Below are 16,293 nucleotides of genomic sequence, written 5' to 3' on the forward strand. Positions count from 1 at the left end.
AATAATATAAATAAATTCGTTGAAATTTTTAAATTCGTTTATTTTCTAAAATACAGGTATTTATCAATAATTGTTTTGAGAATATTTAAGTCATTAAATATCCTACATCTTATTTGTTTTAAGTAGATTTAAGGCACACTAAATTAATGAAAATGTCTCCACAAGGCAAATGTCGTTTCAGAAAGGATTGCATAAAAAATTAAAAACTTAATTGATTTAAAGAACGATCTTGTTTTCTTCAAAGCGGCTAACCAATGCTATTTCTATCTCTTTAAACAAATATTACCTTATATCCAGTAAAGTTTTTATTAGTTTTATATATCTATGTAAAAGCATTCCTTTAAAAAAATCTGAAATCTTCAATCCAAAGTGATTTGTTGATTGGTTACACATAAGCAATCTGGCAATGAGGGATGCTCCACGATAGACTTTCCATTGAAAACGAGATCTTATTTATGTCCGACACGTGAAGAAAACAAAACACATGCCAAGATTGTTAGTGAGACACGAATCTACGACTAACAACTACTCGCGTTCAGTGGTTCTCCATTCGGCCACTGGTGGGTTCAAAATAAACTGTAAGCTTTGATCAGTCTGGATTGAGTCAATGTTATCAGACCATGCCATTACTTTAAAATATCTGGAAGAAACTTCTTACGAATCATCAAAATATTTAGAACAAATTCAAGATCATTATAGACAGAATATAACATGCAACGGATATCACTTTACATATACAGTAGAGCGTCGTTTATCCGAATCAATTGGGGACTGGGGTTGTTCGGATAACTTATTTTTCGGATAACCAATTATGTACGAAAAAATATATTAATTTATCCCATGTTGAAATTTTTCTCCGTTGCGTGTCGCTTCGCATTAAATTTTCGTTGATGTTAAGCCTAACGAAGACAATTGTATCGTTAAAAATTATTTTTTTATTTTGTACAAACAAATTAAATATATTGAAAAATATAAAAACAATAAAAAATTATACTTCAGAAGTTAATTTAGTATCAAAAATGTAAAATATTTGAGTAGCCGAAGACATAGCCAAAAATTGCAGCGCCACAGCACTGGCGAAAATTTAAATTTGTCGACTGGAATTCTTTCGGATAACAGACCTTTGGATAAACGACACTCTACTGTATATAAATTTCTTTTGTAGAAAAATTAATATATATATATATAAATAAACAAATATATTTAGAAGTTTCATAATTAATTACATGGAACTGTCAGGTGTCAACTTCCTTGACTGACTAAGAGTAGCTTCCATAACATCATTGAAATTGGAATTTCCCATTACTCTTGCCAACTAAGCAAAAAAGAAAAACAAAGTTATATTACAGTTCATTAAACAGCTTTCTACAAAAAGTTCTAAACATTTTAAAGATTGTAATCATGTTTTTTATATTATAATATCAACTTTTAATATCACTAACTTTACAGTAATTTACATTCAGAAAGCCATACAAAACTAAGTATTACAACTAGAGATGCATCACTGTTCAACAACATTAATAATCATAAAACAAGTAATCACTTACAAGCAATAATTATTTATTTACTTTTTTTCATTTAATGATATTAGTTTCAGCATGCTATTAATGTATCAAATTTATGAAGAAAATTCGAAAAGTAAGTTACATTTCTCCGCAAAAACAGCAAAGCTTGCACGGAAGGTGGGATTTTCGTTTGAGTAACAGTAAGTGCTGCTGCATAGTATGAGAACAAAATGGCGCATCAGCTGAAAACTTACTCCAACATTGAAGTATGCAGAATGTCTCATGCATAGAGATTCATTGTGAAATATCGACTGTGTATGAGCCACATGCAACATCACATCTAGCCATACATATATACAAGAAAGACTTTGGCCGTACACACGGTGTTTAGCCGAAGGAAAAAAGGGTAAGGGAAAGGGAAGGAAAGAAGGAGGGAGAGGAAATAGATAATAGAGAAAGGCAGGATCCCTCTGAATGGCGTATGTATGGCTAATACCCTCTATGTTTGATGTTAACTGCAAGGCCGTAGTCCCCTGAAAAGTCTAAAAGAAAACCTGAGTGTAGCAAACACCGATGATTCAGTGCCGCCACGAATAGCTAAGTATAGAAGTTTAGTGCCAAGTGGCTGTTGGTAGAAAGACTTATAACTACTTAATGCTAATGAAACTGTATGTTAGTGCAAATCTTAATACAACTTAATTAACAGCTAGACAGACAGTGCAAAAAAAATAAATGAACACAATGACAAACTAGACGAGACGAACAGACAGACAAAAGACAAACACTCAAGACCCCAAATTTTTAAAATTTTTTTATTTTTATTTTTTTTAAACATTAACTTACTCACTAACTAAACTAACCTACCATAACCTAGGNTGGACAAAAGTTCAAGTAACAGTATGGTCCAATGCCTTTGGATGGAAAAGTAAGAAGACAGCTATTTTGTTTCCATTCAAATTTTTAAAATTTTTTTATTTTTATTTTTTTTAAACATTAACTTACTCACTAACTAAACTAACCTACCATAACCTAGGATGAACCTAACCAGAAATCAAGCTAAGAGTTCCTAATCTAACTTACAACTAGGACTAACTTAAACTCACCGAATTTAGACCAAAAAGAAGACAGAAAATAAGAATTAAAATACAAATTTGAAAGCAGCCATATACTGACAGTTGAAACAAAGCAAGGAAAAGCTAACTGCCATCCATGACCCAGAGAGAGTGCTCCCAAGAGCCCCACTAAAGGATATGAATGCGAATAGATGATAGAACATTGTATGTGTGTGAATGAGATGGTGCAGGTTGCAAGGCCAATTGTACCCTTCAAGGATAGCAGTTCTCATTAAACTATCCCTAATGTTATTGTACCTTTTGCAGCAAAAACTAAGTGAAGTGATGTTTGGTCCTCCTGAATACCATAATCGCATTGTGGATTGTCCCCAAGGTTAAATCTATGCAAATATTGCTTAAAGTTGCCGTGACCTGTAAGTAGCTGAGTGAGAATGTAACTAGGGTAAAAGTGGTGAATAATTGCAGTAGTGTCCTATATTTTCATCCCCAAGAGCAACCTCTTGGGGATGAAAATGTAGGTGAGCATACCTGTGGTGTCATGGTCCCAGCAGAGAATGATTATTTGCTTCTTGACGTAATTGTTTATGTACAAGGTAGGAATGTAACTGAAAGTATTAGTGACTGAAGACTTTGCACCTTGTTTGGCAAGACATAGTGAAATGGTGCCAGCAGTTCAAAGATGGCCACATAGACTTGACTGATGCAGAAGGATAAGGAAGGCCAACAACAGTGAGCACAGCAGACATAATACAGTAAATGGAAGATTCTCAGCAATCACACAGTGACCATTGCACAAATTGTACAGGAGTTGAGAATATCTGTTGGCAGTGCTCATTCCATTGTCTGTCACCAACTGGATTATTACAAATTGTGTTCATAATTGGTTCCTCGCTCATTGACTTCTGAACACAAAGGAGCAAGGTTTGTGATTTTTCTGGACTCCCTTCAACATTACACTGCAGAAGGCAATTATTTCCTAAGCTGCATCATTATGGATGATGAGACAGGTGCATCATTTCATCCCAGAAATGAAGTGAGTATTGATGGCATAGAGGCATCATTTGTGAGAACAAAATGCAAAGTTGCCCCATAAGTGGGTAAAGTCGTGGCCACTGTCTTCTTCAACTGCAAAGGAGGTGTGTACATTCAGTTTATGCAAAGGGCACAACCATTATTGTTGAGTCATACTGCAAAACACTAAAGGCTTTGCACAAAGCTGTGAAAAAACAACAGGCATGGAGAGTTACACAAAAGCATTGTTCTCTTGCACAATAATACAATACCTCAAAAGGCATGCACAACACATACTTTGCTTTAGAGTTTTGAATGGGAGGTCTGGCAGCATCCAGTCTACAGTCCCAATCTGACATCTTACAATTTTCACATGTTTCTAAAGCTCAAACATGTGTGGATGCCAATTTGCCAATGATGACCAGGTTCAGATGGCTGCTCTCTGCTGGCTCCATGACCAAGGAGTGATTTTCTATCATCAAGGCATTGAACGATTAGTGCAATGTTCCAACAAATGTTTACAATGACTGGGTGATTGTGTAAAAAAATAGTGTGGTGTATGTGTGTTGTTTTATGGTAGTGCTTTTCTCAATAAAGTGTTCTTGACCTACATTATTCAAGTGTAACTTACTTTTGAATGTAATACTCATATTAATAATTTTTGGAAAAAGTAACTAAAGATTAGTTTAAATAAGATTTTTATAAATGGGAAATAAAGTACAACATTTCTTGATAAAATAACGGATTACTGAACTTGGTTTGAAAAGAGGGAGAAAAAAATGAGCACAGTAGCATATGAAATAGCAACAACTTGTGTGTGTTAATGAATTTTGTAAATTATGAAGCCAAAAAAAAAATGCTTAATAATTTATTAATGGAATAAATAAGAATTAAACCTACAATAACTTTGAAGAATTTATATAACTTTTTAAGAATAACTTTTTAAATAATTTATAAATTGTAGAATTTAAATAATTAATGGTTCAGAGGTAACCATTAATCATTTTAATTCTACAATTTATAAATTATTTAAATCATTTGAAATTGAAAAACACAATCAACATTCATCTCACTATGTTAATGGCAATTAACATGATGTAACAAATTGTAAATTGATAACACAAAAACACTAAAAAACAAACATTTGTTTTTTTTTACACAGAGTAAACATACAAAGCTGAAAAAGATATTTCATAACAATGAAACAGTTCCTTAGAATTATAAAATAGGGATTAACCTGACACTAGTCAAATCTTGAAAAATCATTATTATTTTAAATTTGGAGAGAAGTTTCTCAGATAATTTTCCCAAAAGACAATTATCTATTTCTCAAAATCTATACTGTCCAGTATTCTAACTTTCCAGCACTTTTATTCTGCAGTACACACAATCTGGAAATAAAATAATATCCCATGTTTAATATTCAACATTCACTGTTGCAACAGAATTGCTGGCTGTGTCATAATTATTAGATTTTAACAGAACTTTTAAATTTTTTATAAATTAATTGAAGACACAGACCATCCAAAAAATTGATAAACCACCATTTATTTATTCACTTCATGTGTTCCAGAACATATATCTTTGACGACCTGTCAAAGTCAGAGTCTGTGTCTTCAATTAATTTATAAAAAATTATCATCATCCGACAAAATTCAACAATTAAAACTTTGCAAGGATTCATCACCAAGGGGAGACTATAGAAATCTACATTTACCAGCACACTTCTCCAGTAGATATAAAGGTCCAAAAATCCCTGAATGGAAAAGATGAAGAAACAGGAAGATGGCTGTAAGATCCACCGGTTCCAATAATAACTTCATAATTTTAATTGGATATTTTTCTGTGTTTTTTAAAGGAATGCTTTTAAACTTGACGGTCAAGCAGCCTAAAAAAGAAGGTCAGGTCGTCAAACCTGTTTCAGAATATAAACTGTCAAAGGTTTATGTTCTGGAGCACGTGAAGTGAATAAATGGTGGTTTACCAATTTTTTTGACAGTCTGTGTCTTCAATTAATTTATAAAAAATTATCATCATCTGAGGAAATTCACCAAATAAGTTTTAAATGACATCTGATAGAATAATTTATTTAACATAATCCATAATTTTAACATAAATCTGCATAATTTAATTTTTACTATACACTTTGTATGTACAGCAAGTCTTTACTTAATGTTATTGTTAGAATACAAATGTGCAAAAAAGTTACAAGAAATGCACAAGTATTAATTTAACATTTTATTAACTTATATTGAAAAAAAATTAAATTTTGTTTTTATACTATAAGACAAATTTTTATGAAATAAATACAGAAGTTCTGGAAGTTTTTATTGAAATCATGTGTTTTAGGTGTGCAACTTTTTAATTAACAGCATGACTCATCACTGAAAGCAATAACACATCTTTTTGAATAAAAAGAAACTACACACAAAACAAACTTCTGTTTTACTTGAAAAATATTAACTGGAATGTCAAATAGTTCATTAATGAAGTTCATATTAATCATTGCTGTATGAAAAACTTGAAAAAAGATAAAAATAACAATATTCAAGCATACATCAATATATAATGAAGATGAAATTGATAAAAAAGCAAATCATTACTAGTTTGCTTATTTTCATTCTAAAGACATCATCTCACTACAAAATGAACCATATTCTGGAAGGTCTTTAGACATTATAATTTATTTTTTATAACATGATATTGTAGACAAATCCAAAAACAAAAAATGTTAATAAATATTTAAAAAGACATAAGATTAGAATTATCTTGAAAAACATTTTACCATAAAATAAAAGTAGCTCCTAAAAAGTTTAATAGCATTTTCTGTTTACAGACATTTACAATGTTGAAGTATTTATTAGTGATGTGCCGGATATCCGAGGGAAAAAAAGATCCGTATTCGTATCTGTATCCATTACTATTTAGTGAATCTTTCATCTTAATGAATTTCATTACTTATATGAAATTCTAAAGATAGGTAGCAATAAAATACTAATAACTTCAATTCAAATCACTTTTTATTTCTTAAAATCACATATTTGGCACATTCATATTGTAAAAATTTTATCATGCAAAATTCATTTACTAGCGTAAAATATTTCCATATTACACTACTAAACTTTTTGTTGACATTGTTTTTATTTTAATTTAACTCAACACTCTCCAAAAACACAAACGTAATCTATGCTATCCCATGTCACACTAAACTATAGATAGATAGATATAGATAGATATTTTTTATTGATAATATACCAAAGGTACATTCCCGGTACCGTTTACACACAACCAAGTGAGTCGTGACAATGAATACAGTTTACAAAGAAAATTGGTAAGAGGACAAATACCGTAAATACAAACTGTTGGAGATAAGCGACTAAGACAAACTAATAGATGCCATAAGTACAAGTTTCAGAATTGAGATAAGTAAAATGCATACAAAATAATTAAATGCAAAATACATAATGTAGAGTAAGTAACAATAGTGAATATGCTGCTCGCATGTACAGTACCAAAAATAAAGCAAACACGTTTACACAATCAGAAAGGGTATATGTGCAGTAGAAGGAAAATGTGGGCACGCAGGCCCTTGTATAAACATCAAAACAACGCGGACATGCTGGTAGAAGTGACAAGTCCAATACATACAAACACATATAAACAGAGGAGGTTAGGCTCAGAAGAGCACGTAGGTAGGCAGGTGTAGGTAGGCACGGTAGTTCATTTAAAGTACATGTTTACAAGGTTACAGAAGGCACTGTAGGTGTCCTTGTGCCTGAACAGACAAAGTTAGAGAGAGGCAAGTTGTAATTATGGGCTTCAACAGTAATTTTTAGATGTAGACACTCCTGTTCCACCATCGGGCAATGCAGGACGTAGTGTCTGTTACTGTCTATGGTGCCATAGATGGGACACATGTCAGTTCTGCCCTTGAATCTGGCGAGGTATGAGAAGAAGGATCCATGATTGGTGAGCATCTGCGTCATTTGATGATTTGGAGAATAGAAATTACTACTTAGTAGCTGCTGGATGTCCGGTAAGTAATCATGGGTGATGGTGTTGCTCTCATTCCAGTCCTGCTGCCACTCGATGATTAAGTCACTCCAAAGGATAGTTTTAATAGTTCTAATGTCCATTTTCTTGTAGGATATGGGTAAGTCGTGATTACCTGAGGCCTCCTTAGCAAGGGCATCAGCCCTCTCATTACCATGTTGGCCCTGGTGGGCCCTCGTCCAATTTATTTGGTAACAGCAAGAGGAGTTGATTGTATCAAGAATAGAGTTAGCAATTGGGTGTAGACTCCTGCCCTGGAGAAGAGCTAGTGCTGAGGCACTGTCAGTAGTGATACAGATGTTCTTATTCTGGAAGTTGCGGTCCGACCAAAGTGCTGCCATGTTAATAGCAAACAACTCGGCCTGGAAAACAGAGCAGTGCTCTCCAAGCCAGAATTGTTGCTGAGCAATTTCAATGTCGTCACAGAAGGCAACAAAGCTGCAACCTGCACCTGAGTCCGACTTCGACCCATCAGTGTAGATGTTGATGTTGGTGTTCTCAGTAGTGCCAAAATGGATTTTGTTGGGGGTTGCCGGGTGTCTTGAGTTGGCAAAAGACACAACTCTCTCAAAGTCTTCTTGTCTTATGTTTTGGCTATTTGTGTTGATGTCTCGGTCCCATTTTATTTGCCAAAGATTGGAGTGGAATGTGATAATTTTATCGATGGGGGCTTCCTGGCTAAGACTTGGATTGAGGCATTTGGTGTTGTACGATATGCCCTGGTAATTTGCAGGAGGGCTCTTCTCTGGGCTGCAATAAGTTTCCTCTTGATATGCACTTTGTGTACAGCTTGCCCCCAGCTGCCACAAGCATAAGTTGTAATTGGCACAAAAATTTGTCTGTATATAATGTCATGGGCCTCAGCAGCCAAGTCCCAGTGCCTCTTTGCAATTCCTGCGAAGGTGTTAAAAATTCTGCCCGTACGGTCATTAATGTATGTAGCATGGGCGTTCCACAGCAGCCTGTGGTCGAGAATGAACCACAAATACCTAAGATTTTTAACGCTGCATATAGTATGGCCATCCATCTTGATGGTAGGTACTTTGCAGTATAGATGTTGATGCCTAGGTTTATTGAAAATGATGCAGCTAGTCTTCGTGGCATTAAAGGTAAGTTTGTTGTCTTTGCCCCATTTTAGAATTTTATCCAAGATGTTATTACCATGGCACTCCAACTCTGCTCTTGAATTGCCTCCAAATAGGACCAATGCGTCATCCGCGTATGCAATAATCTCATGTTGTCCAAAGTTTTGCTGGAGGAGATCATCAAAGACAACGTTCCAAAGCAGGGGGCCGCACACTGAACTCTGCGGGGAGCCACGGACAACACTCCGATGAACTGTGTGCCCACCGCAGTGTAGTTCCGCAGATCTATTTTCCAGATAGTCCATGAGTAGCTTGTAAATATTTGCAGGGCAGTCTTTTTTCCTTAGGCACTGAAGAATTGCCGGCCACCAGGCACTGTCGAATGCCTTCGTGATGTCCAGGCTGACGGTCAGCACAAACTTATGTTCTTCCAGGTGTTGGTTGGTCCTGACGATCACCTTTTCGATTGCATCAGCAGCAGAGCACTGCGGACGAAAGCCGAATTGATTGTTGCTCAGGTGATAGTTCCTCTCCAGGTGCCATGACAGTCTGTTAGCAATGAGCCTCTCTAGTACCTTACCAAGGACAGGCAAGAGGGAGATGGGTCTGCATTCATCAGGGCGTCCTTGTTTGGGCACAGGAACTATCCTGGCGCACTTCCAGGTAGTCAGGAAAACACCATAACGTAGGCAAGCATTATAAATATATATTAGGTGCTGTGGTATAGCATTCCAGAGTTGCTTAGCAAGCTCAGGGGAGATGTCGTCATGCCCTGGTGCTTTCTTGTTGGCCAGATTTGCAAAGGCCCAGGCTATTTCATGCCTTTGGAAATCAGGGGTATTTTGGGTATTAAGTTCACTATTAGACATTTCTCGAGTTCTGCAGTGACAATCTGAATCTTGTTCCTCCATGTCAGTCAAGCAAAATTGATTCATCTTCTCGTTGGCTGCTTGAATAAAATCTTGGCTGACCACAGTAGAATACATAATTTGCCTGCGTTTAAGCTTATTTGTACAGTACTTAGTTAGAAAGCCCCAAGGGTTTTTGCTTGCTTCGGAGCAAAATTTTGACCAAGAATCTTGTTTGGCCTTTTTGATGGATAATTTGTAGTGCCGAATATGTTCCAGGTATTGAATTTTAAGGTTGGTTCGGTTTGGTTCTGTGCTACATTTCTGGAACTTTTTCCACAACCTGATGTTTTTAGTGCGGAGTGTTGTTAATTCCCCTGTCCACCATGGCACTGACTTTCGCTTGTTAGTATACCTTGGGATGAAATTGTTGCAGGCTGTTTCAATTATACTAATACTGTCATCAATGTAGGTACAGATCTCCTCACGGTTGGAGGATGTGTTGATGTGCAAGTTTGCATGAAGAAAAGAATGCAGGCCGTCCCAATCGGCCCTCTTCAGGTTAAATTTGCTCCGTGTATGTTGAAGATTGTCCGTTTGGGTGATGCCAATGTTGAAGCTGATCAGTGTGTGGTCATCCATTGAGTTGTCCAAGACCTTCCACTCGCTGATATTTGGAAGGCAGCCAAGGGAGCATGCTGCAACATCAATCCAGCTATGCCCCTGGCTGGAAACAAAGGTGGGAGGGGAGAGCGGGTTATTGATAACCTGAAGTCCATTGCAAGCGAAGAACTCTTCCCATTTTCTGCCACGATGGTCCAGGCGGTCTCCTCCCTATGTGGGGGAGTGAGCATTAGTGTCCCCCGCCAAGATGTAGAAAGCGTTAGGGAAGACATCCATACTATGCTGGATGCTTGACAGTGTTTCCTCAATGTCACTGTCCTTCAGGGAGTAAAAATTAATGAAAATATATCTGCTTCCATAGAAATTCATCTCGGTACAGGACACAAACTGGGTACTGACATTTTTATGGTGTAGCATGGGTAGCTCATTGTTAGGGGCGATGGAGAGTGCCCAGGGATAATCTGAGATACCACTCAGTGTGATACAGGTGCTCGGTAAGCAAGCCAACTTGTTTCTAATACAGTAGGGCTCCTGACATAGAATAAGGTCAAAGTTATTAATTTTAGTCAGAGTAGATTGAAATATGTGGCAGGCGTTTTTTTGGTTTTTTAATGGATATTTGTGGGATTTGTTCCTCTATGTATTGCTGGAGTTTGTTGGCATCATCAAGTTTCTTTAGTTCTATAGCTACTCCTCCTCCCGTAATGTTTCTCATTCTATCGACTCCGATTCTGAGCTGAGATGGTTTTATCTTCTCATGTATAATTTTCCTCAGGTTGTTACAATTACTTTCCTCCCAGTTTTCATAAAGTAATAAGACCTCTGGGTTGGCATTCAAAACCCGAGGTCTGGTTAGAAGGTTGATGGTTTTTCCAGATTGTAGTACAGCAGAATAAGTTTTCTGTGGTGGAATCTCCATGGCATTTTGTGTACAGAGCTGCTCCACTTTTTCTTTAACAGAAATCTGGTTTTCAAGGATTTCTTTTAGTGGGCCCTCCTCAACAAGCCTGTCGAGTTTCCCTGACAAGCCATCCACCTGAGTAATGGGTGCATCAAGATATAGCTTGTCCACCATATACTCTACGCCGTTCTCTATTTTTTTTATTGCTCTCAGTGATTTTATCAAGTTTTGTGTTCACATCCTGAAGCATGTGGCACAGTTTTTGGTAGTTATCCTCGAATTTATCATGAATTCCCTCAAGTCTTCCACTCCTAATGGGGCTTGATTTTGGGGGATGCAGGACAGGCATAGGCGGTGTAGCTTCTGCAATGAGGATATCGTTGAGTTTTTGGTATGGTGTCGAGTCCCCTCTCGATGTGTTAGAGGTTGGGGGTGAGAGAGTTTCCTGTCCACCTCCAGAGTCCATGCACTTACTTGGGGATAAACAATTCTTTTTAATAGTGGCAGTGGCCAGGTCAATAATCTTTTCAATTTGGTCACTAATGTATTTGACGTTTTGAGCAGAGCTCATACGTTTGTAGGATTTTTCAGTGCAAAATCCTTTTGTTTCGTCGGCAATTTTGTAAGCTTGCTCCAAGAATGAGTCCAATATTTCCGCTTCCATAGTGTCTTGGAGTAGTAGAGGAGGGGAGCAAAATAACAAAGTCCAACCAGGCAGGTGAAGTGTGCACAATAAAACACTAGTGTAGAAAAGGTGCCCAAGAATTTCAACAGGTCCCCCGATGAGAAGTTCAAAATACAAGAGCGTAAACCAGGTAGGTTGCGCGACGCACTGGTCCAAACATCACACAGACTATCACCGGTCCAAAGTTAAAACCTGACACACTAGTGTCGAGCCCACAGCAATACCAGAGATGATCAAGTCAGATGCCTACTAAGGGTCCACTGTGTGTTGGGGGAGGCCAAGCAAGCTTGGCCTCCCCCAACACACAGTGGACCCACAAGCAAGCTTGGCCTGTGGCAACACAGAGCTAGCTGCCTGACTGCTGGCTGATAATGCCTCCAAAAGCAAACCGGCCAGCTGGGAAGACCAGTCTGCTAGATAGCAGGTCTCCCCACCAAAAAATAACAGATAAAGTATACTCACTCCCCAGCACAAAATGACAGTTGTCTTCTGTTTTCTTCTTGTAGTTCACAGCTCTTGGGGAAGCCAAGATAGCTGCCGAGAAAATCACAAACCCTAGCTATTTAAGCTAAGCTAAAAAGTTAGGCTTAGCTCTGCTAAGCCTAACCGCTGCCCTAAGCCTAAAATAAGCCTATTTTCCTATACTTTAGTATAGGAAGAGCTAGACTAAGCCTAAAATCAGGCCTAACTACACAAAACAGAAAAATTTTGGAGCTGAGAAAAGCACAACCTTCTCCTCTGAAAGCACAACTGGAAGTTCACTAAACTATAAACTAAAACACGTGCAGTGCAAGTCAAAACACGTTGTGTTACTAACGCAAAGTGTCAACTATTGGTCCAAGGTCACAAACATCGCCGCCGACTGAGTACGAAAGTTGAGATCCATATCCATATCCGTGGATCTAGACACTAATGATCCGTATCTGAATCCGTATCCGCATATATACATTTTTAACGATCTGGCACATAACTAGTATTTATAATTCAATCAGATGAACATGTTAAAGTGAAAATTTCAGATAGTTAAAATTAATGATTTAGTTTGCAATAACAACAACAATTTCACTCATTTTAAATAATTTTCAAAATACATGCTTAGGTTCTTTACACATTGTCAGAAAAACTATAGAACTAACATTTCAACCTATATTTTTACTAAAAGCTATAACTATGACCTATTTTGAAGCTAATTAACAAATGACAGATAAATCTGTATAAAAGATAGATATAAAAATTAATATGCACAAAGAAAAGAAACACTGATCTTGATTTTGAGAGAGATCATCTTAAAAATTTCATGCCTGCATTTAATGGAATTGATGAGAAAGTGTGCATCATTAGGTTTGATTAAATCCAACCTGTATCAAACTCTCAATGCAGAATTCTACTGCCAAAAGCCACAAAGAATTTTTAAAGAGCTAAAATTAAGCATCCATATTTAGTAAATAGCCATCTTTCATTGTGACAATGCTAAACCTTATATTACAATGATAACTCAACAAACAACTAGAGAATTATATTGGAAACTTTTCCTAATCTTGCACCAGCAAATTTTTATTCATTTATGCTATGCCATAATGTTTTAAACAACATAACATTTAACAATAAGTACCAAAATGCAATAGCTATCAGCAAGTTCATCACATCCATAAACAGAATTACATCATTAAAAAATTAGAAAGCTGATTAGAAAAATGGGAGAGAATCTAACAAAATCTAATGTACATTATTGGATACTTAAGTAATAAAATATAAAAGTTTTACCATATNATTCTATATGAAGGTTAAAAGTTGACAATTAAGTTCCATTGTATTAATTCTTTGTACAGACAAGTTCCATTTTGAAATAACACTGCAAAATAAAGTCTCATTTTCACATTAATATTCAGAAAACAATGAAAATAACATTATGTAATCAGACACATTGATACATATTTTCCTCACAACAGTTCAAGCAGTAGTACTATAGTAGAGCATCGTTTATCCAAAATGTCAGTTATCCGAAAGAATTTCAAATGGAAAATTTAAATTTTTGCTAGTGCTGTGGCGCTGCATTCTTTGACTATGTCTTGGGCTACTCCAATAGTTTTTATGTTTGTGTATGTGCTTTAGCTGGTAGCACTGGCACTTTTGTGTGGTGTTTTTCTGAAAACTGTGTCATGCTGAATCGAACGTTTTTGATACTAGATTAACTTCTAAAGTATAATTTTTTTTTGATTTTATATTTTTCAATATATTTATTTTGTTTGTACAAAATAAAGAAATAATTTTTAATGATACAATAGCCACGATTATTATTTTAAGAAGTTTACGTTAAGCTTAACATTGATCAAAATTCAACACAAAGCGACACGCAATAGAGAAAAATTTCAACATGGGATAGGTTAATATATTTTTTCATACATAAACAGTTATCCAAAAAATAACTTATCCAAACAACCTCAGTCCCCAATTGATTCAGATAAACGACGCTCTACATTATTATATTCAACAGTATAAAATATTAACAGAGTCTCAAAACAATCATCATATATTGTATTTTTTAAAAGTTATTAAATGTCATGTATTATACTGTACTAATACTTAAAATGCATTCAAGAAGCAATTGTTTCTTTATTTCTGATTGTTCAATATCAATAAAAGCAAAAAATATCCTATCAAATAATTGCAATCCAAAATTAAAATTAATATATGCAAATTTTAAAGCAAATAAAATATAAAATATTTATTTTAACAATAAAAATTTATTTTATAATACATACATGAAATTAAATCAAAACATTTTTTCTCTTCTGGAATAATCTGTAAACAGATTATAAATTTATATTATTATATTAAGTAATAAATAACTCAACTGTTTGTTTTTTTGTACAATTATACTATACAGAGATTACTATAAATAAAATATTATTACAGTACTTTTTTTTTTAGACCATTACCTAGAATTTTATCATAATAATGTAAAATTACAATTTGCAAATTAGTTGTTAATCACACAACTGAATGAATATACTGTATCATCATATTAAGTCAGCTTTAATGTGAGGCATTAAAATGTAAATTTTCAATTTCTAACTTAAAAATCTTTCCTAATTAAACTATTCTTTCTTCAATTAGATTACTGCTGTTGTTTTCTATTTAGGCTAACAATATTTTTTTAAAAAATTTCAAAATTTTACAAGTTCAATTTAGTGATAAAATATTGTTGCATCTGAAGTGTTAGTCTTAACTTCCTCACCGCCAATNTAAAGACAAATAAATGGAAATTTATGAATGTTTAATTTCTGCATATTTCACCCAAAAAAGAAAAGTAACACAACTGAAAAAATGCAATTTTTCAGGAAAAAGTAAAATTAAAAACAAAACATGGCACATGTTTAATATTGGAAAAAACTTTCCATGTAATAAAGTTAATTATACTCCTCTAAAAAACATGCTACAAATGTTTTATTGGTTTGGTAAATAATATCCATTGCCAAGTTAATATTTTAAATAATTTATTTAATCTTATTTCTTAATTTACAAAATGAACTAATACATACCAACAGTTGTGATGTTCCAATATTATCTAAAGTAAGAGACTGAATTCGAGATATATGCACACCCATATCCCTATGTATCCCTGAGCATTCAATACATGTTAATATCCCAAAATTTGTTGATAACCACGTTGGATCTGAAATAAATACTCTTATTAAGAAAAAGAATATGCTTTCTGTAATTTTAATTTACTCTACTTAAAAATTAAACTATAGTAATTTCCTGCAATAACCTGCATCAGCATATACCTTGCAGAAAATTACTAGAACAAAAATATTATAGAACAAAATATATAGAACAAAAACTGTACAATCCAACAAAAGTGCACATGAAACCATTCTGTTCAATGTATTTCTAGAGATAAATAAAAGCTTTGCCTAAGGCACATTGCCATATACTACAAACTTAGAAATTTTCTATTAACAATGTGTCTTAATCCATATGCAGTATAAAAGGTATCATCTCAGAAATTCCATTTTTTTTCTGCAGTTCTTTTGTTTTATTCCATTTAATAATTTATTGTAAATGTCATTAATAAAACAGGCAAAATGGAAAGAATGAAATATATGAGATAAAATCATCTAAACTTCACTGTGCTAAAACTACAAAATGACTCCAAATGACAAAATTCTTTAATGTTTTATTAATCAAATAATATCAATAAAAGAATAACTTAACTACTTGATAAACTGGATATGTTAAGAATATTTGCACTAATTTACAAGGCAATGCAAAAAAAAAAAAACTTGTACTGTACCATACATGAGTACGAGATACCCTAACAATGGCACTGCCAGCATTACCTGAAAACTATATGAAGTTGCTGTAATTGGGTAAAATTTTGCTATGGCTTGATAATGGCATATAATGTATAATTCATGTAGGTATATTCTAGTAATAACACAGATAATTTTGTTTAATGATTAAATTACCACAGACAAATCATCTCTTCCCTTTAAATAACTTTA

General features: G+C 34.6%; 1 protein-coding gene across 1 annotated transcript in view; it reads right to left on the bottom strand.

The window, feature by feature from the left end:
* The window catches only part of LOC111633745 (arfGAP with SH3 domain, ANK repeat and PH domain-containing protein-like), a 100,582-nt gene that overhangs the window by 2,735 nt on the left and 81,554 nt on the right, over positions 1-16,293 (bottom strand). The window contains exons 14-15 of the mRNA XM_023378357.1: positions 15,328-15,461; positions 1,227-1,315 (exon numbers count right to left, since the gene is read on the bottom strand). Of these exons, the coding sequence (XP_023234125.1) occupies positions 1,227-1,315; positions 15,328-15,461 (223 nt within the window). The remainder of the gene's footprint in view (positions 1-1,226; positions 1,316-15,327; positions 15,462-16,293) is intronic.

This window comes from Centruroides sculpturatus, unplaced genomic scaffold (assembly GCF_000671375.1).
Source record: "Centruroides sculpturatus isolate CEXI.00-Female unplaced genomic scaffold, Cexi_2.0 scaffold812, whole genome shotgun sequence".
Classification (NCBI taxonomy): domain Eukaryota; kingdom Metazoa; phylum Arthropoda; class Arachnida; order Scorpiones; family Buthidae; genus Centruroides; species Centruroides sculpturatus.